Source organism: Quercus lobata, chromosome 1, assembly GCF_001633185.2.
Source record: "Quercus lobata isolate SW786 chromosome 1, ValleyOak3.0 Primary Assembly, whole genome shotgun sequence".
Lineage (NCBI taxonomy): Eukaryota > Viridiplantae > Streptophyta > Magnoliopsida > Fagales > Fagaceae > Quercus > Quercus lobata.
The window spans coordinates 17,985,760-18,011,185 of record NC_044904.1 but is presented as its reverse complement, the minus strand read 5'-3'; the positions used below and the strand labels follow the sequence as shown (position 1 = coordinate 18,011,185).

Below are 25,426 nucleotides of genomic sequence, written 5' to 3'. Positions count from 1 at the left end.
ATAAAAAGCGTCTTCTACCAAAAACAACTGCTCACAAGTTTGAACCTGAGGAATCAGTCTCCAAAAAATTTGCGAGTAAAGCTATTTACCAATCACCTCTCCCAGATTCCACAAGTGGAAATTTTATACTAAGAGTACACCTTTTTTTTTAATTTTTTTCACGACCAGAAACTCAATAAGATTTTCCATATATTTCTCTTCATTTGTGATGGTTGGCATTCCCAAACAGATTTGGTTGTGTCCTCATCTAATAACCTAACATGCATGATTTCTCTCTTTTTTTTGGGCAGTTTACGCATTTAAAGGGTCTTGAATTCACACAAAACATGCATAAGACATATAATTTTGTATAAAAAATAAAAATCACTAGTTTGCAGACCGCAAATCACAATTCCTTTTTGCTTACAAGCCAGGGAAAGAAAACCTGAAAATCTCTAGAATGAGTAAAAGGCTTTGCCTAACAGATCTACTAAACTAGATGTTAGAGCATCTAATAAGTGAACTACTCTCCAGTAATATATCAACTCATTCCAGTTTGCTTCCTTACACAATAAATCACATCACGCCTAATTGTTTGGTCGACGAAGGCCACAATAAACAGCTTTTCGAAAGAGAGGATGTGTGTTCTCCGTTAATACCTCTGATTCCAACTTCTCAATGTGAGGCCATATCTACCCACGAAAATGTATATGCAAAAGGGGGAAAAAGTCAATAAGAATCATTAAATTTATTAAATATAGATTGCAGTAAATTGTAAACACGTAGCAAAAATGCAGCATGAAGCATTAAATGGAGAACAAATGATCTGTAAACTAATAATGTACTTGATATGAACAAAAAAGAAAAAAGAGACTTCTTCAAGTAACACCAGCATAAGACCACCCTCAAATAATAAAAAGCCAACAAACCATCAACATTCAACAAAAAAGATACAGTTATGTTCACACATTGCTAAAGTTAAGGTGTAAAAAGAAGGCCAGACATGGTAAGCTGGCTAGACAGGACAATTGAGGTACTTCATAGACTCTGCCTGTGACAGTCGGCACTAAGAGACATTATGGCCCTGAATAGAACAGAATTGAGAGACCAGAACCCATAGTGAACCACAAGTGAAAGGGAGCTGCTCTCCCAAAGAAAGAATATGAACTAAATGCACGAATGCTTTTACTTATTAAAGGTCATCACGATGAGTATTGTATATATGATATATTTGGATAGGCCCCGCCCTGCCCCGAGCACGATTGACAAGCATCAGCATTTACATATATTTTGGTCGAATCGTTTTGTTGTTCCAGTTAGTTCGAATAGATCAACAAACCCGAATAGATCTACAAACCATAAAGGTGAGAATCTTTTATTTTGCATGATTTAGTAGAGTCCACGATTATGATCTTTGCTCATATAGAATAATATACTTACCTCTTTTTAAAGAGGAAAGAAGCATTAAAATTCAAACGCATTGTTCTATGTTTATATAGGACCTCCTTTATTTTTTTGGAATAAGTAATAAACGTCATTGAAATTGAAAAAGGATGAAAAGAAAAAAGCAAGGCACACAGGCAGTGTGCTAAGAGGCAACAATGAAAAAGAAACTAAACAGCAATGGAAGTACAGAAATCAAGCTTGTCAGGTAGAGACATGAAGGTAACAACACCTGAAGCATTTGCCCATTCAAACAAAGTTTGAAAGAAGAAAAGCTTCAACTTATGAATCGACCTTTCCTCCTTAATCTATTGAATGTTTAAATTAAGACAAAAATAGATCATTATCTATGCAAAATCAACTCAATATTATCCTGTCACAGTGCAGCCAAGTGGTTGGAGGCATTGGATGAATTGTAGACCAAGACATCCTTGGTTCAATCCTCTATAGGAGTTCCCTTAGATTACCTAATACACGGTTCTAGTGGGTGAGGTCATGCATCCATGTTTTACTCCCCAGGGGTGGGTCCCAAGGGCCCTACCTTGGTGAGGCTCAACATCATTAAAAAAAAAAAAAAAATATCAACTCAATATTAATAGAGCAGCACCCTAACGTAGATTATCCCTTAAATATATACCATAGTGTAGCAAAAATGAGAGCATGCAGCAACATTAGCAAAGATATATGGTGTTGAGAGCCAAGAAAATGAGATGAGAAACTGCAAAAAGGAAACTCTGGAAAATACCATAAAGTAACAAAGCTAACTAGTGTAACAGAAACTTTATTTACCTCAGAAGCATATTGTCTTGAGAAGGCCTTGACATAGCCCAAAGTCGACAAACACCACTGCTCTTTTTCACCTATGTTATAACCATTGCTTGTCCTTCCACCATTTGACTGACTGCCAAACATAAGACAATAGAGATAAGGTACTGTTTACTTACATAGCATTACATAATGTGTCAATAGAAGAGGATTTTTTTTTTTGGGGGGGGGGGGGGGGGGTGGTGTGGGGTACCTTTTTTGTCTGCCATTCTCATTGTCCACCTCCATTGCTGCTGATTCTTCAAGGTCAACTGCCATCGAATCTGCATGAGTAGACTTTAATTCCCGCAATGTTCCAGCTCTAGAAGGGTCGGGCAATCGTTCCGTCAATACAATAGAGAAGTTTTTATACAAAGAGAGGAACAATGCCTGTAAATGCAAATCATGGTAGGATCAAATAGAAGGTAAGGATGTGCAAGATCATAGTAACAGAAACTAAAAAGTTGTATTAACAAAATTCCATAAAACAAAAACAGAAATGAAGCATCAACCAGTATGAATTCTGCAATCACGTCAACTCAGCTCAATTGTTAAAATGTTGTAAGCTATTGTTAACCACACTTCCATTGCTGGAAGTGATTACTGCAATGGATGTCAGATACACCGTTGGACTGATTATTTAGTTGAACTTAAGCAATAATAAGGTCAAACTGCTGAATGCTGTATACATGTTGCCATTTAATGACGTGTATCTCTGGCCCACCTCCAAAGTGAAGGCACAAAGATCATTACAGGAGTAAAAAACCCAATTTTGTCTTTAAATAACCAAAACAGAAAAGGAAAAGGCTTGGACTGAGAATAAAAGCATTTTATTCACCAATGTTGTAATTGTAAGTCAAGATGACAGGAGACTGGAATTCAAAGCACAAAAAGTTCAGAAGCATATTAGCAAACAGCAAAATCCTCTTCTAAAAAGAAGGCATAAAGCTCCATTTTCACATACCCATCCAAGCATTTATTAGCAAAGAATCTCTACTTTTAGCCTATTTATTTAAAACCTGATTCCAAATTAACATGTGCTTCATTTCTTCATAGAATTTTGATCTATTTATGAAAAGTACTGTTACATTTTTTTTGTTTCTTCCCAACCCAACACCCCCACCACCAACCCCCCCAGGGCCCCCCAAAGCCCTCATCCACACCCTCCAATAAGTGAAAAGCACTGTAGCAAATTAATTGTGTTGGGGGGGGGGGGGGGACATGGAAATGTCAGTACTAATTGCATCTCAAATACCTTATTTTCATCAAGGGCTCGAGCAAGAAGAGCATCCTTGGCCTCCAAAGACTCACGTGCTGATACCTCCTCCTCTTTTTTCTTTTCAGCATTGGATTTGAAACGAGTCAATTTTGCAGGGTTTTCACCAAGGACAGGTTCACCATCTACAAGTGAAAGCTTTGACTCTGCAGCCTCTAATTCGACTTTTGCCTTTGTTGCAGCTTCTTCAGCTGATATAATAACCTTCTTAAGAGATGATATTTCTTTCCTAAGATCTGAGATACGATTATATGTCTTACTAACTGCATTTCTTAGAACCTGTAGACAGGAAAAAGGAAAGGAAAAATCTATAAGACAAGAGTATAAATAATTTTAAATATAAATATTCCTCTGCAGCAGCATCAGGTAAATAAAAGACCCAAAATATTTCTAAGATAAGTACAGAGGTGACCCTGCCAAAAGGGGGGACCAAGGGGTGGCTGGAAACATAGAAAGACAGGCAAGCTGCAAGCCCAAGTTGAACACCAGTTCTGTTGTTCAACTAACACCAGAGATCAGGCTATAGAAAATTATCAATATCACATGGAACAATTTTGGACATAAAAATTCATGATCTGTTAAAGGCAACAAGAAACATCGATTTATTGGATTGAAAATGGTATATGAGAGTAAAGCACTAGCAAGCCATATTTAAAACTCAGATACAACTCAACTAACCATGTAGCTAAGATAGAAATTTAAATTTTCAGAAGACCTTTTTAGCCAATTATAGCTTTTTTCCCTATAGCCTAATTCAACCTTTTCAAGTAAATGATATGGTGATCAGACACCAAAAGAATTTTACCAAGTAGATATAAAAGAAGAATCAAAGTAATAACTTCTATGGAAGACAGAACAGTTGGTAAAAATTTGTGATGGTGTACCTCCCATGGATGATCAGATGTATGAAATTGATCAATATTTTCTGGAGAGAAGACCCATCTCACAATGGCCAAATTAGATACAAGCCGATATCCCATCATCCTATCAATTGCTATAGCTGCCATTTGAGCATTATTCTTCCAGTAATAACCAACTTCAGCTATAAGCATGGCATGCTTATCTTGATCAGGACACAACTTTGCAATTACTTGACCATATCTCTCCAAGACAGTGATCAAATGAGTAAAGCTTTTAGATCCAATGTCAAGGAGAGTTTGCACAACCACTTTAAGAGTAGCTTCCAGACCATGAACAGGAAGCACACTTTCTTCAACCCAAGAAATTATTTCACGGGCAGCTGCCCTTCCTTTGACCATGTTACATAGATCTGTAGAAAGTGCATGCTGTTCAGTTCTTTCTCTATCACCTTCAACACTGAATATGAAGTTCGGTCCACCCTTTGGAGGAAGCAGTTCTTCTAAACCAGGTGCATTCTCTATGCTCTATATGGATAAATATTATTAAGGAAATAAGTCAGAAAAGTAACACCTTACAAATGAACTGGAGCTTATAATGAACTATTAAACCATGAAAGACACTTTTACACAATTTTAGTATACTAACATGGTAATGCATAAAAAATTGATCCATATCCCATCACAATAAATTTATAGAGAGAAGCGTTCAGCATGACTTAATACCTGCTTGACTTTGTCCCAGTACGACAAACGGACTTCTCTCTCCAAAACCTCCTGAACAAACACGCGCTGCGGGGCCCATTTTGGGAGGTCTAAGACATAAGCCCACTCTTCCCATGGCCAGATGAATTGGAAGTTTGATCTGTAAGGTTAAAATACCATTAGTGTACACATAGCTTGAAAGTAATCATAGGCTAGGATGAGATTTTGGGAGGGCTAAATGATATGTTCAACTTTTATAACAATAATCATAGTTCTAAATGGATAAATTCTTAGTCATGTTAACATTGCTTGAAAGTTAGTGCTTAATCTAAAGAGAACCCATAACAAATATTTATTAATCCAGAAAATGTCCCAAACACAATCAGTAGAAGAAAAAAATTGCACATTCCTTGTTTCTAGTGCACTGGATGTCGAATCTCATCATAGCCAGTAATAATTGAACTAGACTGTCCAGTGTGCCAGACATGATATTTTGACCCACCAAAAGAATAAATTTGAGGATGTCAGGTTCTCTAAAAAACATACATAAATAGCAAAGATTCATGCAAAGATTTATGACCTCAATAATTTCAACTATTTCCTACTTTTTTCGACTAACAAAACATTATTTTAACAAAAATACATCAATGGTGACAAAATTGCAAAAAAAATCACTGTAGCCTATCTCAAATCACAGTGATTAAGGCTTGAATTGAGTTGAGTGACAAAATGTGATTACTTTTCATACCATTAGGTCCCAAAATTTGGCACTACTTTAATCCCAAATGATTTCTCATAAGCAAAGACCACAGGTGCAATTTTAATTACATAATACTTTCTGTGACTATTTTTTGAAAAAAGGAACATCAATTCCTCCTCTTTTTAATTTTTTTTTTTTTTTTACAAGACATCAATTCCTCTTCTTATAATCTATAATCATTCAAATCTTGCGTTTTTCATCTGGTGGAGTGGACTTCCATGTATCGTTTATAAAAGTTGACCTTTCAACCCAGAATAAAAAAACAAGATAACAATTCTAGATTGGCAAGATCTGGTCATGTTGAAGTTCGGATTAAAAAATTGTGGAAGGATCTTAGTGTTCTGGAGAACATGGAGGAGAGTCGGGGGCTATCAGCAGAGGAAAGGGGGGAAATGGGAAGAATTCGTGATGATTTAGAAAAAGCAACTTTGTTGGAAGAAATATGTTGAAGGCAGAAATCTAGAGTTCTTTGTGTTAGGGAAGGAGACCGGAATACTAAATTTTTCCACCGTGTAGCTAACTCTCACAGGAGGGTTAATTCTATTGATAGGCTTATGGTGGGTGGGGTGCTGTCTTCGGACCCGGCTGCTATAGCAGACTGTATCTCTCAGTTTTATAGGCAACTTTACTTTGAGGAGGTGGCTCACAGACCTGTCTTAGATGATGTGGATTTTTCTAGCATCTCGGTGGAAGATGCAAGTTGGCTAGATAGGCCTTTTGAGGAAGAAGAGGTGTTTGAGGTGATCCATGAGTGTAATGGTGATAAGGCACCTGGTCCAGATGGCTTTTCCATGGCATTTTTCCAATCTTGTTGGGGTGTTTTGAAATCTGAAATTATGGCTGTATTCCACAACTTCCATACTCAGGCGGTGTTTGAGAAGAGTCTTAATGCTTCATTCCTTGCCCTTATTCCTAAGAAAGTGGATGCTGTGGAGGTCAAGGATTTTCGGCCTATCAGCTTAGTTGGTGGGATTTATAAGATTATTTCTAAAGTGTTGGCTAATCGGCTTCGTAGGGTGGCGCATGTGCTTATTTCGGATTCACAAAATGCTTTTGTGAAGGGTAGACAGATTTTGGATTCCGTCTTGATTGCCTCTGAATGTATTGATAGTAGATTGAAGTCAGGGGTTCTGGGTGTGCTGTGTAAATTGGATGTGGAGAAGGTGTATGATCATGTGAGTTGGGATTTTTTGATGTATATGTTGCAGCGCTGTGGTTTCTCAGAGAAATGGAGGAAATGGATAAGGTATTGCATTTCAACTGTAAGGTTTTCCATCTTGATCAATGGTAGCCCAACTGATTTCTTTGGAAGTTCTAGGGGCTTCGGCAAGGGGATCCTTTATCTCCATTATTGTTTGATATTGTGATGGAGGCATTAAGTCGTATGTTGGATGTGGCTGCCTCCGCTGGGGAATTCTCAAGCTTTTCTGTGGGTAGTACGACTGGCCAATCAGTAATGGTGTCTCACCTTCTATTTGCAGATGACACTCTGATTTTTTGTGATGCTGAACCTTCTCAGATTGCTAATTTGAGGGCAATTCTTGCTAGATTTGAGGAGGTGTCAGGGCTTCATATTGATTTGGGGAAATCTGAGCTGGTACCTGTTGGTGGGGTACCCAATTTGGAGGTCTTGGTGGGTCTGTTGGGGTGTGGGCAGTCTTCTCTACCCTTGAAATATTTGGGCCTTCCATTAGGTGCAAAGTTTAAGGAATTATCTGTTTGGAATCCTATCCTAGAGAGAATGGAGAGGAGATTAGCAGGTTGGAAAAGAATGTATTTATCTAAAGGGGGTAAGGTGACACTCATTAAAAGCTCACTATCTTCTTTACCTACATACTTTCTTTCCCTTCTTCCTTTACCAGGTAAGGTGGCAAAGCGTATGGAGAAATTACAGAGAGATTTTTTGTGGAATGGGATTGGAGATGAACCTAAAATTCATTTACTTAATTGGGCCAAGGTTTGTAGGCCTTTGCGGGTTGGGGGGTTGGGCATTAGACGGTTGGGTACCTTTAATTCTGTTTTACTAGGTAAATGGTTGTGGAGGTACGGCTCGGAGACTGATGCTTTATGGAGGAGGGTTATAGAGGCTAAATATGGGAACATTTGGGGTGGTTGGTGTACGAAGAAGGTGACAAATCCTTATGGGGTCAGCTTGTGGAGATACATTAGAAGTGGCTGGTTGAACTTTTCTAAACTTCTTGTTTATGATGTGGGGGACGGTACTAGAGTGAAATTTTGGAAGCATGTGTGGTGTGGGGATTGTACCCTCCAAGAGGCCTTTCCGGAGCTTTATTGTCTTAGTAGGTCAAAGGATTCCTCAGTGGCTGAAGTTATGGATTGGTCGGCTGGGAGATTTCACTGGAATGTGCAATTTCGTCGTCCACCACAAGATTGGGAAGAAGAAGCCTTTGATCGGTTTATGGAGTTGGTCTATTCTTCGTCAGTGCGGGGGTTTGGCCCAGATAAGGTTTGTTGGAAGCCTGCAAGGAATAGAGGTTTTGAGGTTAGAGGTTATTACAGTTCCTTCTACCTTCATAATCTTGTTTCCTTTCCATGGAAAATGATATGGCAATCAAAGGTTCCTCCAAGGGTAGCTTTCTTTTCTTGGTCTGCTTCCTTAGGTAAGATTTTAACAACAGATAACCTTCGTAAAAGGCGAGTGATAGTGCTTGACTGGTGCTATATGTGTAAGAGGTGTGGGGAGTCGGTGGATCATCTTCTACTTCATTGTTCCATAGCTTGGGAGTTGTGGTCTTTGGTTTTCTGCTTGTTTGGTATTCAATGGGTTATGCCTCATACTGTTCTCGAGTTGTTTGAGGCTTGGCAAGGAAAGTTTGCGCGACATCGTCACATTGATGTTTGGAAATTAGTGCCTCACTGCTTGATTTGGTGCATTTGGCGTGAAAGGAATGCTAGAAGCTTTGAGGGTTGCGAACGCTCTTTGCTGGAGATTAAATCCTTTTTCTTACGCACTCTCTTTGAATGGAGTGTGGTCTTTTCTCATTTTTCTTGCTCTTCCTTTTCTATTTTTCTTGATCATTGTTCTCTTGTTTATTGATTTGTGCCCCCTTAGTACATCCCCAATGTACTTGGTTTGGCAATTTTATTATTAATAATATTCTTACGTTATTTATCAAAATAGCATGTAATTACTGAAATGAGAAAAATATTTATAAAGCAACATTAATTGCACTACAGTAGTATTTAATACAGATTTTGTCAGTCTGGATATCATGATTAAACAAAAACTTATAAGTCAGAAGCCTGAACTTACAGGTGATGCGAAAACCAAAGGATGAGCCTTGTCTGACATTCCATATCCAAATCAGCTATTTTCTCAAAAAGAGCGCGGACTGCACCTGCTACAACTGCAGGAAAGGCCCCAGGAAGAGCCTAAGAATAAAACCTAATAGTCAGGCATCTTTAAAAATGCAAAAAAGAAAAAAAAATCCGAATCTGCCCATTTGCAACTTATTTCATAGCCTCCGTTAGTTCCTTGCAAGAAAATGAAAAGGAAGGTAAGACTTGGTTTAATTAACATAAAGTTTCTATGGTACCTTACAGAGGTCAATGATGACCAGTGTGTAATATATTGGCTTGAAAGGGGGTTGTGGAAGCATAAGTAACTGCAAAAAGGACATAAAAGTATCATTTAGGATTGATATTCTACTAAACAAAACTGTTAACATATGCAGGTACTAAAGCTATACTAAGAACAATCGAATACTGATTCTAAACATAATAGAACTCATCAATTTTTTTTTAATTATTTATTTTTTGTAAGTCAAGACTTTACTGAAGATAAAAGGAGCAATTTCCTGCAGCAAGGTCATTTTCATATACTTTCTAGGGGAAGGAAAAAGTGGAAATGAAACAAAAATGGAGCCTTGTGTTCCAAAGATAATGACGTATATAATCAAAAGACTCTAAAATTTCCATTCAAAGTCAAAGAAACAGAATTCTTTATATTTTAATATCTATTCAGGCATGTGGTTTTAGTTTTCAAACAACGAAAATTGTAACCAATATCAAGCCTAGTTAAGTGAAGAGGTCAAATCAAATAAACAATTTTCTTCTTGAAGAAACTTTCATTTCTTACCACCAAAAGAAAGTGGACTGTGATATATCAGATTTGCAACTATTGGCAGATAAAAACATGTTTTCAACCAATAGTAGTTGCAATTTAGATGATTGTTGTTGGTCGATTAAAAGACCCAAAAATCTGCAAATATATTTATTGTTTTCTTATCTTCTTCACTGCTGAAGCCTTTTAGAACAATTCTTCAATAATCTATATATATATATATACACACACAAAATAAAAACAAAAAAACACGAAAAGGATAAAAGCGAATTGGCCCTGAATGCTGGAATACAAACAGCAGCCAGATGCTTGTATAGAAAGTATATATAACAGAATCTTGTAATATTCGAAAACTAACTAAATTTTATTAAAAATGATGGGGGGTAACCTTAAATATACATGCTTTTTATAAGAGATTCTCCTATGAAGAACGAAGGCAAGTCAGAGTACAGTTGTAAGCATCACAGAATTGAGAAATGTCATAGGTATTCTTGTGCCTTTTCTATATGCTTTCTTAAATACTCGACTCAAGATGTTAAACAGTTGCAAATATTAGAACTTGTTACATTAAAATGCTTTTCTTCTTCTCTATTTAGGCTGATTTCCATCCTGTACAAGCCTGATCAAAATAGCAGGCTGGTGAGCTACGGTGTGCATAAGGTTTAACACAAACGAATATCTGCCAGCTGAAATCTCAGAAAGCAAACTCTTTATTTGTATTAATAAAAGTCCAGTAAATTCAAAGAACAAAATTTGGAGGTTCCTCACAAATGATTTGTCCACAAAACAAGACTCATAGACTCATCTAGGCTATAACAAAATTAAACCACATTTTGGCAACTCATTTTACAAGGGTGCAGGGACAGCATCTTTGTCATATGTCAGTCACTGAGTTCCTTGTTTTAGGTATGTCACTATGGTTTCTAAACCATTAGTAGGTGTCATGCAAATCTATATTGTACATAGATGTGGGACCTCCTTAAAGCTAACTCAAAATGACCAAAATGCCTTTAATTAAATAAAAGGAGTTAAATATTGAATATGCTTATCATTGTTATTTGAATAAAGTGATAGCAACAACAGTAGACTGATTTGGCCCACTAAAAGAAATATTTGATAAAACTGTTTAACTTTGATGTGTAAAAGGAGAGGGCAGATTTAGCCATTAAATACAATATTTTACAACACAAAAATGTGTAACTGCAAGGAAAAAGCATATTGTTGGCAAGAACTTCATCAAAAACAGGATCTCACCATATTTCCAAACAGCAAAATGGCAAGCTTTCAAAATTTTACCTGGGAGAAAATAGTCTCTGCCATAAGATACTCATATCTGAAAGGTACAGGCAGGCCAACCATGAAAGAAGCACATTCCTTTCGACTAGCTTTGCATGAATCAATAAATAGAAATAATAAAAATTAAGACCGAAGGGCAAAGGTGAAAAAAGACAAAATTAAATAAAATTAAAAACCTGACACATTAACACATATAAAGTTAATTATGGAGCATAAAAACAAAAATAATTGATGTAGATCAAACAAGTCAAATTAGAGACTGGATATCGGAAGTAAGATTGAGACTACAAGCAAAACAAAATGCAGAATGGATTGACAGAAGATGTCTTGAAACAAATTAACAATTCAAAGAACATTCTAGGGTGTAGTAATCTCTCTCTGGCTCAATATAAAACCATAGCAATATTGTTCTTGAACTAATTTTTATTTGATTGATAAGTTACATACAAAACCAATGAGTCTAGAATCCCTGATCTTGCCCTACACTCTGTTCTTACAAGAAGAGAAGATGCAAGTTGAGCTAGAGGTCATTTGCAATAATCTGTTTTAAAGTTGAACTAATCTCCTGAGATGTAAATACCATACTGTCTTCATGCAATTCCTGAAGTAGATTGATTATTAGTATTATCAAACCAGTTTTTCTTCTTTGGCTTAAAAGATGTGATGTTTTCTGCGTCTTACAATTATATCACTATTTTGTTGGTAGAAATATCCTTGTAAGAATGTGTAGTGATATAATTGTCTAGTGATATAATTGTAAGACAATTATATCACTACGCATTCTTACAAGGAGATTTCTACCAACAAAATAGACCTAATATACCAATATATCCTCAAGAAATCCAATTTTATTTTTTATTAAATCGTTAGCTTCTAGATAGAAAAATAAAGTGAGCCTACTGATCCAAAAATTAATATAAAGTTGCAAATCTCATGGGCCAATAATCATGTGATCCTTAAATAACTAGCAAGGGTTTTTTTTTTGATAGGTAATAAGAGTATTATTAAACAAACTTTAAAACTAAAGAAAGCAAATACAAGGTGTTCATGATGGTGAACGCAAGGAAATGCAACAAACAAACAAATAGCATCAAACAACAAGGAAAAACTTAAAGTGTACTACTAAGAGAAGAAATAAATTCCAAGAGAGTAGAACAATCCGAGAAGCCTCAACACCTAGACCAATCAAATAAGGTCTTCTGGCATAGAGCTTGTAATTGAACCAAAGATTTCTCAGTATCCTCAAAAGAGCACCGGTTTCTTTCTATCCAAACAATCCACATTAAATAGCCAGGAATCATATTCCATATGTCTAAATTAAATTTTCCTAGCCAATAGCTCCAACAATACACCAAGCTTTCCACAGAGCCTGGCATGACCCATTGGATCCTAAAGATTTGATACATGTATACCCACAGTGAGTGAGCTACAGGACAATGGAGGGAGATGATCCACAGTTTCCTCATTACGATGGCACATACAACACCGATTCACCAAAATGCGCTTCCTAAGCATAAGATTATCCAATGTAAGAATCTGCCCATGAACCGCTGTCCACACAAAAATTGCCACCCTCTTAGGAATCTTAACTTTCCAAACACCCTTCCACGGAAAATTGGAGGCAGATGCACCCCAAATGTTATTGTAATAGGACCGAGTATCAAACTTGCCATTCTCATTGAGACACCAATGAGAAGTGTCACTCCCAACACCCCTACGGATCCGAGATTGAATGAACTCAAGGAAAGAGAAGGCAGCATCTAAACCAGCAAGGGTGTTTACAAACCTGCCATTAAAGAAGAAAAGCACATCTAGGAGATACTCTTCCACAACGAATCGATCAATAGGTTGTAGGTCCTGTCATTAGAGAGAGCACGTAAAAAATTGTACCATCAATCAATTGAAGACCCAAGAATTGAGCCAATTTGCAAATCTACAGAAGTAAAAGTTAAGAATACTATACTAATGACATGCAAAAACTCAATATTGTAGCAGCATACGGTCCTAAAATTTTTAAATATATCCATTTGCAGACTTATTATGTGTGCTACATTCTCTTTTAAAAAACTAAGTTTAGAGCTATCCAAAGCAATAAGCAGGAATAGTATAATAAAGTCAAGAAGTAGAAATGCCAACGCAAATTGGAAAATCAAAAGGCTAGTAACATCAAATCAAATCAACCACCCCCCCACCCCCCCCAAAGTAAAAATATATATAATGTCAAAACACGGTCAAATTATGAAGAACCAAAACTGAATTTAGAAGAAATCAGTTTCAGATAACAACCAAATCCTCCATCCTTTCATACTTAAATTATTAGAAATAGCACAAAGAAATAGGCAGCAGAAAACAACCAGATTTTTGCTTCTAATTCAAATTTTTTTTCCACAAAACAGCTACCTAATTCATTATAGGACAACGTTTAACTACAAAATTGGTTGTAGCCTAAGTCTACAAATTTACTCAATATTTTTTATTATTGGATATGAATTTTGATAAATCCACCATTTGATTACATCTTCTTCTTATATCCTTCATACTTACAAAATTTCTAGAAAATTAAAAATCAGTAGCTATGTCATCAATAAATTGCAAGTTTTTGTAGTTTAAAATTATGCATAAAATATAAGCTTATAGATCATATAGTAAATAATATCCAATTGACATAAAATTTGATATATGTATTAAGAGCGTAAAGAACATGCAATTTAACGATTAGATTTTCAAAATATATAGTAATGTTTATTTTATTGAATAAGGTTGTAACCTTAGGCTACAACTAATTTTGTAGCTAAACTTTGTCCTTCATTATATATCTCCCCCATGAGATTCTTCTGAGTTTAATATTCATAAATTTGGGACTCAAATCAAACTATATATAAATCAATTATACTTGGACTCAAGAAGATTTTAAATTGGGTAATTATTTATACGACTAAAATATGCCTTTATAATTAAACAGATTAATCAACCATAAACAACTTTTTTTTCCTTAAATTAAGCAATTAGATTCAACAATTCTCATATGCATATCAAACTCATAAAAAAGCAAAATCACAATTTGCAATGGTTTCCCTTTTTCAATTACAATATGCAATGGAGCACCAATGTTTTGTTTCATGCATTAACAGCTGAAACAAAGAAAATGCAAAATATTTGATCCCAATAGTTTCAAAGTTATTTGATTCAAGAAAAAGAAAAACATTAATAGCCCCTTAATCCTGTGCAAGGGGATCCCTCTTTTCAGCTTGTAGGTTCAACTGCCATTATCCCTATATACTTGGCCGACTCTATTTTTTGATAGCAATAAAAATTACATTACTTATAAAAAAAAAAAAAAAAGGGGTCAACTGCCATTAGACAAGAAAACTAAGTCTGAATACCAAACAGTGGCAAATCCAAAGAGGGTCTTTACATTGGAGAGTGTGTGTGTGCGTGTGTGTTGATATTCCAAATCTTATGTAAACTTATGATGACCCTTTTCTAAGCTATCATGGATATTGCATTCTAACCTTACACCAAGTAATACAAAAAGGTTATGATAGTATATTATTTTGATATGTAGTTATGATAGTATTTTAGGGACTGAAGTAATTACAAAAAAATAAAAATCAGATAGGAGTTGCTCCAACCTCCAGACAGACAAAAGAAGAGAATTTCTATTGCCAAAACAACACAGAGCAACCCAGTAGCACAAAGGTTCAGTAAATACATGTATGCATTAAGGTGATTCTGTATCATTAGGAAGCCAATGGAAAAACTTAGTTTCCCTCCAGAAGGATAAGCCTAAGATTGCTTATCCAAGCATCAATTAGTATATCTTTAAAGTCACACAGAATAAAAAGGGTATAACATATAGCTCGATCACCTAGATGTCAAAAGTTTGTCCACCCAAGGATATAAAAGAGATTGGGAGCTAAAAATAACAATACCAGCAGTACTAACTGTAAAATCAATGAGCCAAAGTGTTTGAATATGTGGATGAACATGAAGAATGAAAATGCTAGTCCACATATATCTAAACGTTAACATCTTCAATTGAAAGCTACCTCAGCTTTACTGGCTGGAAATATATTTAGCCTACGTATCCTTTGAGGATACTTTAACTCTGCTTCATGCTTTTGTTGACCATGATTTATCACAGAAAGTGTTGAAGGTGAATGATGTTGCTCAGGGCAGCTGATGGGCACAAACTCGTGAGACTTTCCAGCAACCAGCTGAGCTTCAAATGAAAGATGAGGTCTAGGAACTGAGAATTGAAAAGAGAGAAAACAAATCAAGCAATGGAAACTAAACCAAGTAGAAAAAGCATGATGAAAACAAAAGATTGGCTTCTCATAACATGGACTTTTCAAAGCACATTCAATATACAAATATGCACAAGTATAAACACATCCTTGTTCAATATTATATGCTTCTATTAGAATTTAGAAATTAACTACGTTATAAATCTTCTCACAATTCCCCAAATAGAACCGCATGAAAGGAAATGCACTACGTATTCATTAGGAAATAAATTCAACAATCAATAAAAGTCATTACTAATTTACCAATATATTATCTGTGAGATAAATAGAAGGAATGAATCAGAGAAAGGAAACAGAGAAAGATGATAAATACAAATCATTTTTCCAACCCAAAAAAGAAAAATTCATAAAGAACAAAGCTCCATTACCACTGTCAAGTTTCCACCCGTTGTTGGATAAATCTTGTACCCGACTCCATAAATCTTCCAGGAAATCCTGAAGGAAGAAAATCAAAGAAAACAGTTGAACAGCTGTACCCATGGTAACCCACATAGAAACAAGCAAAAGAAATTGTTGTGAAAAATGGCAACAGATATCTAGCTATATGCTATGTGAGCAAAAATTTGACTAATACTAAAGGTCCTCCATAGTGCTCTTTTTTTTTTTTTTTTTTTAAAGTAAAAAGCTACGAACCACAATTCAATTTGCAATTAACAAGCCAATCAAAATTTGGAAGAATTGACGCTTCACCAATAGAATTGAGAAGGAAGTGTCAATCTTCAGCATCGGACTTCTGTGTCCAATCCTCAAAGTTTTCATGGAAAGACTCAATATTATATATCATGCCATGTGAAGAGCATGATAACTTCTATACCTCTATAGTCTATACTTTGTTTGCTATACAGATAAAACCTGAGACCCAACCCAACTCTTTAAGATAGGTAATAGTATATATATTATACTCATTCAAAGAGTAAGTACATAAAAAGTTATCTTTCACTAAAAGTTTGTAAAGTTTGAGAGCCCAAGGAATTGACTGATAACATTTTTGTTAACAATCACAGAGAAAAATAACATTCTAGTTTTTGAGGAAAGCTACAAGTAACTCAACCAAATCAACACCACTAACTTGCCTCTATAAATTGACCATGACTTCATTATTCTGTCTTAAAATCATCAGATCATACTGATCAGCAAACTACAACCTCAAAAAGAAAATAAAAAGCCAAAAAGAAAAAGGCTAATTTGGGTGATTCCAACCAAAATTACTAGATGCCAGGTGCTGGAAACAAAGTCCTTAGTCGGAATGTACTTAAAACAGGTGATACAAACTTCTCTAATGCATTCTTTTGAAAATTCAACCTTTTATGAAACAAAAGACTGAAACGGTCCCCACTGAATTGAGAATAGAAGTTAGAGAATACACTTAGGCTAATAAATAAGATACCATCAGTGCATAGCCTTCATTCTACTACCACGAATGAGCGGAGCTTAAGCAACGCAAGGGGAATTCTTCAATAAGGGAAGTGTTTTGATTGCATATTGAATATAGATCCATGCCTTTCGTGTTCACACAGAAAAGGAAAACAATCAAGTGATGATGACTATAGCTGCCAACTGCTGCTGCTGATACAAATTCATCAGCTTTGACTTGTTTAGGGCACAAAGTTTGTAAGTGTTTGCCTTTTTTGGATAAGTCAAAATCTTGTAACGTCATGTATAAAAAATAGATTAGTTTTGGCAAACCTCCAATTTAGCAAAAGCTTTTTCATTACAGTTAATTGGAATAATTTCTGGACTCCTTGAGGGGAAGGAGTGCACCGTCAACATGCTTGAAGGTGACAAAGCCGCAAACTTTGGACTTACCGATCTGCTTGCCGAGGATCACTGCAGCCACCCCAAGCTCACCGTAGAAGGAGAAGAGGTTGCAGAGGCCCTCAGTGGCAGTCAAGCCCACAGATGAAGAGCTTGCACAGGGACACATCCAAGTCCACCTGGGATCACTAATATAGATCTCAAGTGCTGATCCATTTGTTTTTCTCCTTTTATTCAACTGTTTCAGCCACTTTGTCTTGACCAGTCCAAAATAAAATATAATAGTAATTTTTTAGCTGGACACACAGGCAGATGTGTCTGAGGTGTGTCTGTGTCCAACAAACAAGCTGAGCTTTTTGCCGTGTCAGTAAAAATTCCTAAATTAATACCCTCTATTAAAGTCTTGCTATGTCATCTTTCCTTTAAATGGTATAATAGATAGTTTCATACACAAACACAATCATAATAAATGGCTATTAATAACTACTATAACTATTAAATTCCTTTTTTTTATAAGTAATTATTAAATCCCATATTTAGAAAAATAAGATAGAAAACAGAAAGAAAATCATATGTTGTTGAACTATTAACATCCCATGCAAATAAAACCATAAAAACCATACCTTTTCACCATTCTCAGTTTCATCATCATCTTCAAAAAAAGATAAACCAGTGTCAGAAGCATGCTTTCTGATGCTCAAGTAAGCTTCTACACCAACCATGACTCTCTCAATCTCCTCAGGTACTTGCTGCATACAGATGTGCATACCATAAAACAAAAGTGTTTAATTCTTTTTATAAGTAAATAAATTCACCAGAAACACAAGGGATGCAACCTTAGTACATAGGAACTATACAAAGGATGGGCCAACAAAGAGATAAGGAAAAATAATTAACATCTAAACTTCAGCTGATCTATAAAATTCTAAAAAAATCTTGGGGGAAAGAAGGGGTTGGGGGGGGGGGGGGGGGGGAGGGAGAAGTTTTCTGACTGAAGGCATTAAAACTAATGAGGGCAGTTTCTAAGTACAAGCCCAGACTTGATACAAAATAATAAAACCTCAAAAGAATAGCACAGTAACAACCACATAGGCCATCCTAAGTTTCATCACAAACGTTTTTTTTTTCTTTTTCTTGTTACTCACCCCTTCTAAGTACATGTTACTTCTCCCTTGTCTATTATGGCACTATTATTCTCTAGGAATCCTAGGGTGACTTGAGAGAAAAAGAAAAAAAAAAAAACCATATAATTCACTGTATGCCAATTGTTAGAAGCCAGCCAATTCATATGCTCAAAAACTCCCCTAAAAATATGGTTTTTCGTCCCTGGTGAGGGAACTTGTGATTTAAATTGATCAACGAGCATGTGCGATTGACTGCACAGGACTGCTAATTTTAGTCCCTTAATTTCATTTTTTCTTAGAAACTAATGACATTTCAGTTCATCAAAAAAATTGCACGCTTTACCCTATGTTTTCTAACTTCATAGCTGCGCATAAACTCTATCCCCATGATAGTCACCAATAAAAAAAAATGCTCATGATATTCATATAGACATTAAATATGAGAAGCAAAAGTATGAATACCTAAGTTTGAGAAATCAAAATCGATGATGCTAATAAGACAGGTGTTGAAAGAGACATTAAGCTTTGGGGCAATAATGCAGACAAAAAATCCCATTTTATAGGGATCATACCATTCTTAAGAAGAATTTTTTATACATATTGAGGTAGGGGGATCTAAATCCTGGATGTTTCCATTGGAAACTCCAGGAAATGCTATTTGACCTAAACGTCATTGGCACCTTTCTTAAGAAGCCAAATTAGCACACATTAAACCAGTAAACACATATGCAGCACCTTAATAACATTACCTCCATCAGTTCTGCTCCTCCCCATGGGAGACAAGATAAAATGCAAGTTATGTAAAAGTCAGCACATGCTTGCCAAGAGGGATTTCCCTTCTCCTCATCTACTGTTGTGGCAGCTGATGATAATAATGTCTCGAATACAACAACCAGGGAACTGGGTTGGATGACTTTACTGCACATCTGTAGATCATAAAATATATTTCAAGTATTTCAGCACCAAAAGATGAGTGTTTGCACATAGTACATAGAAACACTAAAACACAATATGTTGATTCCTAAATTTCATCTTATATCATGGCATAAGCAAGCAGTTTTACATTGGGGTGTATGTGTGCACAACAAATGGAATTAAAGGGAAAATAAAGAATGTCATTTCTTCGTATTAAGTGCTCATTTGGTACAGCTTATTATTTTAATTTTTGAAATTGGGTTGTTTGAAAAGGCATTTAAAGGGGCAAAAAATGAAACCATGTTTGTAAGAGTCCAAATTGGTATCTAATAATGGTTAGCATAGAGTTCAAAGACAAAAACAGTAGTTAATATAGGTGTCAGCTCAGCAAGTATTTTACAAAAGAAAAAGAAAAACTAACCAAAAAAAGGGTCCCAGAAAAGAGGGTTGCTACCAAAGCTGTGTCCACAAGTATTTAACACATCAATCGTAAACAGGCAGAAGTCCAACTGATAGGGGTATGATAAACTTCATCTGTACTGTTGATCATGCTTTTTTTCTTTCTTCTGGAGTATATTCTTATTATTTTATGCGTTGTTATGTTTAACCATATAATAAGTACAAGAGTTTAGAAAATGCTAGTAGGCATTATGCTACGGAAAATGTATCACTACATATATGGCGCATGCACTTCATAAAACTGTAACAGTCTCAGTATCAACTAACATCATTTTTTTATCTGTAAGTTACATATGCAATTGGTGGGTCTTGGACACACAACATCACCCTCCATGTTGCTCTTACAAGGGGAGGAGGTGCCATTTGAGTTAAAGGTCATTGGCTTAGTAACAACATTAATTTAAAATCCCCATTTATCTCTTTCCACATTTTTGTTATGACAGGTATCTAATTTATCCACCCAATAGAAGTATAAAGCGAAAAGTCAAGTTTACAAACAAAAACTATTTCAAACTAGAGAAATTATTTTCGATAATTAATAATTTTTATATTGAATTAGAGGAGGTACTGAATGCACACATCTGTGTGCACAAAATAATCCTAAAAAATAACATGCAAAAAGAAAAGGAATCAATAAAGTCTAAAATAGTGTTTAGATACCAAAAGAAAGAAAAGTACATACCAAAACAGTCAGAAATCGCATCAAAATACGAATCCTGTTGCAATTTCCAGAATCCAGGCCATCCTGTATGTTAATCACAGAGATAGAGAGCAAAACAGGCGGTCATTCACCAGCATATCTCTCAAAAAGAATAAGAAAGTCACATCCAAAGTCCAAACAAGATCAAAGAATAAATCTCCCATGGCTTCCATGCTTATGCAAAAGTCTCAAAGAACTAAAAGACACAGAAATTATTTGTAAAATTTAGATTCCTGATATCCCTTAACCATTTAAACACAAATCTCAAAAATAAAAGATGGTTAATTGTCCTGCACTGATCTTGGCCTTGCCTAATGAGCCCCAAATAAAGAAAAAGCCAGTGACTAAAGCACCATAGCTATGGCACATTGTAGACAAATATTGTTTGTTTTCCCAGAAACCTTACATGTACAACATCAATCAACAGTGATTATGCCGCGCCTACGAAGGTTAACCAATGTTAGAATTTTTCCATGAGCCAATGTACAAATGAAAAAAGCTACCTTCCTTGGAATCTTTGTCTTCCACATAGTTTTGTAAGGAAAATCAGAACAAGTTCCCCCCCATTGAGCCCAATAGTATGAGCTCATATCAAACTTCCCCTTCTTAGATAAAGACCATTCCATTCTATCCAAACCTCTCCCAGTGAATTGACTCTTATAAGATCTCAAAGAAATTCTCAACAGATTCTGATTCAAGTCCCAATCATGAAAGGCCCTATTTCTTATAGCTAATAGCTTATAAGCTGGCTTATTTTTTAAGACAGCTTATGTACAGATTTTGAAGCCTCACTTTTTCTAGGTACAATTGTATGTTTACACAGGCAAGCATACATTTGAATTAGCATTTCCTAAAAACTTTATTTGCTTATTTATTGAAAGTTGACAAAAGTACAGTTGCACCTAGAAAAAAGTGAGGCTTTATAACGTTGAACATAAAAAATAAGCTAACATAAAAAAGCTAATCCAAAAACACTCTAAGCCAATGAAGATAAGCTTATGACACTGATGAAGCACATCATTATGTCTACAAATGTACTCTAATATGGTAGCACCTTTTACTTGCAGAAATGGAAAATAAAATAGGGCATAAAAAATTCCAAGGCATATCATCACACCAAATATCATGCAAAAGTAGAATCCAACATCGATACCCAACAATGTATCTAATCTGCTAACACTGTATATGCAGAACGCCAAAACAATAGTCGCACTCACCTTTCAACAAAGATAAAATTCTACAGAACAATCTGCTACTGTTAGATCGGTGACAAAATCCACTCAACTATCCTGGAACTCTTTTTTTAAAATAATTAACCAAGTTCTTTAATAATAGGAAAGGCCTCATGCAAACAGGGTGTGTCCAAGAGATTCTAAACGGAAATTTAGAGGATCATCAAAATCTTTTAAAAGAAGAAGGAATGCTGCCAGCGCAGCCATCTGATCTCTATTTGGCATATAGATAGGATTTTAAAAGAAATGGATTTTAGCATGTTCATGTAGAGCTAAATTTATTATTTAAAACAGAATCTGTCTCTGATTTCCAACCTCTCCTGCCGCAGAGGCAAATACACTATCTAGGACAAGCTTGTCCAACTTGTCTAGCAAATAAAGGTAGTCAAATATTCTACTCAACCGCAATCAAAGGATAACTATATTTAGTACTATTACCACAAGCATATTCCCAAGTCAGGTTAAAGAAATGCACATTATCACCTAGAAGTATCTTTCCAGTCACTTGGCCATTACAATTGGAACCTGTAAAACCAAATCTACCTTCCTAGATCATGAAAATTTACACTCAAAAACAAGTTAGAGGAATTTTAATTTCTGGTCACATCCAACCCTTCATTCTGAATTAAGCATCCAACTGAACCCTCATAGCATATATCACTCCATGCTCTATAGCAAAAACTAAAGAGTTAAATTTTTTTAACAAGTAAAAAACTAAAGAGAATTAAAATAAATTGGGGGGGGGGGGGGGGAATACACATGAGGTCCTAGATCATTTACAAATCAAGAATCCAAAACTTAGTTTACTAGCAGAGCATCAAAGGGAGGAAGGCACCATTGAAGCCTGGGCCAGCCACATACTATCTCACCTGAAGATTAGTTTGAGTTTTCTCCACTACTTTCCTAACGAAGTCCTCATTTTCCAGGTTCATCAAGCCAATCTGAAAAGCAAGATAAGGGAGAGGGTAAGAGAGATAAATTCATTTGAATCCACAGGAAGTATCATCTAATACTCAAAAAAAAAACATTTAGTCACCACACGAAATAAGCAAATTGAGAAAAAAAAAAAAAAATCAGAATGCATAACAGAAGTGCAATCGTAGTTGTTGAAATTCAAATTTACATAACATGGCACCACAACATGTGAAACTTAAAATATCGATAATTTAAATATCATCACTAATGCGTTAATTGACCAAGTCCCTTGAAGCTAACTAGTGTTCACCCAAACCAGTCTCCCACGTTACGCATGCTTCTCTTTGTTTTAGATGGATATGTCAAGTGGACAGCGGTGAAAGGTGTATATATATATATATATATATATGCTCATATGCATTTATTTTAATGGATGAAAGCAAACCATACAGGAGAAGGCTGAGGGAGAGTGTGTGTGTGCGCGCGCATGTACAAGAGAGACAGAAAGAGGGAGGCGGTGAGGAGAGAAAAATCATGGACAACATACTTACCAGTGTCCCAAATAAAGGAATTTTGTGAGGCAATTGTTCAGCACAATCAAGAAGGACCTGTCAGGAAGAACATAGTAAGATAAATATCTCAACAAATACATAACAGTGTAATCATTATGTAATACAGCAAAGAGTATCAAATAGAGTTTACATACTCTGAATAATAACTGTCAAAAAATAATTCATTCATATATCATCCAACATATACACAAATATAAGGAGCACACAAAACAGGGTGTCAGGCATGAACATGAAATCAGAAACAAGAACATAAATATACACCTGTTACAGGTGCAAGCGTAACAACAGAGTCCCGAAAATGTGAAACAATAATAGGAGACCAAAAAGTCTCAATAGGTTGCAAATTTAACCATATGAGAAATCATTGCTAAAAAAGACTAAAAAAAACCAACAAACCCACCATTCATTTTCCTTAATGCTCCTTAAATGACCCAATTGGTGGCTCAAAGTTAGAATCTTGAGAAACTAAAAAGGTCCAAGGCAACCCCTAAAGTGACTTTTTATAGCATTACCCATTTAGCAAAAAATCAGTAAATCTTTGTTTTGCTTAGTATATTATCTTCCTCAAATATTGAAACAGCCATAGAGTATGAATTAATGAAAAATGGAAAGAAAGAAATGAAGATTAGATTTACATTCAAAATTTCATCCTCAGAGTGCTCCAACTCTCGCCGAAGTACGCCGAAACATGTTTCCTGCACAAAAACCCAAAGAGAGTCGTCAGTCAGTGTTAGGGTTTCAGAAGAAGCAAGAACAAAGTAAATTCACACACACAACACACAAAGAGAGAGAAGAAGAAGAAGAATAAGGTACGGACAATGTGGTCTTTGAAGTCGGAGGAGGTGCCGTACTCCGCTGACTTGTCACCGATTCGGAGAAGAAGATCCCTCCAACTGCTCATTTTTCTTGGAGCTCAGAAAAAAACACTAACTTTCGAACTCTGAGAAAGAGAGAGCAGGGGATTTGCAGGGTTTTATGACCTGGACTCAATTCGGGACTGACCTTCACGGTTGAGCCCTAATCCAAGCTTCCCGTGACCCGACCCGCCCGGCCCATTTCTCTCTCTCTCTCTCTCTCTCTTTTCTTTTTTCACTTAAAAAAAAATTATATTTCGCCCTATAATTATGGGAGAGAGTTTTTCCTTTTCCATGTTCTTATTCAATTTTCAATTTTCAATTTTCATTGTTGTAAGGGCCGGATTTAAGTCCCTAGCCCAGACGATGAATGGACCTACACCCAAAAGCCCAAAATAATAAATTTGTAGAAAGTGAATTGGAAAACTTTGTTAAAATGAGTTTAACAACAAATAAAGTGAGTTCAATTAACAAGAACATGAAAATGGATTGAATTAATCCAAAGAAAATCGTTCTCGGCATAGTCCAAGGAAGTTAATTCCTATATATTTCTTACAAGTTTGATTACAAAGTTGGTTCTTAATTGCTACAGTGTTTCTCTCTTAATTTCTTGATCTACTCTCCATGGAGGGTCTCTTTTATTATATAGTTTTCCTTCGACAATCTTGACTCTTCACTTGTTGATCATTCAAGCCACCACTTGAGTGTTTGTCCCATCGGGCACCCTCTCAGTCTTTTTATGCGTTGGGTAGTCAATGCAACACTGTTCAAGAGTCTTCTCCACATTAATACAGCCAGAAAGTTAGCTGCAAAACATTCAATGTAATGGTAATAGTTTTCCTTTGATATTTTAGGACTCCTCCCTGTCCTGTGTTCCCGTAGTGCTTATTCGTATCAAAAGAATGTTCTTGGGACATTCCCCCAGACGACAGAACAACTCTACGGACCACGGTCTTGGTTAGTCGAGGAGGCATTAGTCCTCGGCCCAATCTTGACTCTTCACTTGTTGATCATTCAAGCCACCACTTGAGTGTTTGTCCCATCGGGCACCCTCTCAGTCTTTTTATGCGTTGGGTAGTCAATGCAACACTGTTCAGGAGTCTTCTCCACATTAATGCAACCAGAAAGTTAGTTGCAAAACATTCAATGCAATGGTAATAGTTTTCCTTTGATATTTTAGGACTCCTCCCTGTCCTGTGTTCCCGTAGTACTTATCCGTATTAAAAGAATGTTCTTGGGACATTCCCCCGAATGACAGAACAACTCTACGGACCACGGTCTTGGTTAGTCGAGGAGGCATTAGTCCTCGGCCCAATCTTGACTCTTCACTTGTTGATCATTCAAGCCACCACTTGAGTGTTTGTCCCATCGGGCACCCTCTCAGTCTTT

The 25,426-nt window shown here is 35.9% G+C and overlaps 1 protein-coding gene across 1 annotated transcript; it reads right to left on the bottom strand.

The window, feature by feature from the left end:
• Positions 1-314: 314 nt before the first annotated feature.
• LOC115981732 (nuclear cap-binding protein subunit 1) lies at positions 315-24,210 on the bottom strand. Its single transcript, XM_031104060.1, has 19 exons — positions 24,001-24,210; positions 23,819-23,878; positions 23,163-23,219; positions 22,566-22,637; positions 20,447-20,509; positions 19,140-19,316; positions 17,890-18,015; positions 15,880-15,946; positions 15,254-15,453; positions 12,991-13,061; positions 11,205-11,289; positions 9,382-9,450; positions 9,099-9,217; positions 5,086-5,224; positions 4,387-4,887; positions 3,482-3,781; positions 2,441-2,616; positions 2,212-2,323; positions 315-671 (listed from the first exon to the last, which is right to left on the bottom strand). Exons 1-19 carry the CDS (start codon positions 24,082-24,084, stop codon positions 567-569), a joined length of 2,583 nt encoding a protein of 860 aa, XP_030959920.1. The 5' UTR covers positions 24,085-24,210; the 3' UTR covers positions 315-566.
• Between the last annotated feature and the right edge of the window lie 1,216 nt (positions 24,211-25,426).

Bases quoted from the DNA above. Each gene is read 5' to 3' on its own strand.
- LOC115981732 (XM_031104060.1), bottom strand. From the start codon at position 24,084: ATGAGCAGTTGGAGGGATCTTCTTCTCCGAATCGGTGACAAGTCAGCG. The intron at 5,225-9,098 runs GTAAGTTCAGGC...TTAACCTTACAG, and splicing joins CTTTGGTTTTCGCATCACCT to ATCAAACTTCCAATTCATCT. The intron at 672-2,211 runs GTAAATAAAGTT...TTTCGTGGGTAG, and splicing joins CAAGACAATATGCTTCTGAG to ATATGGCCTCACATTGAGAA.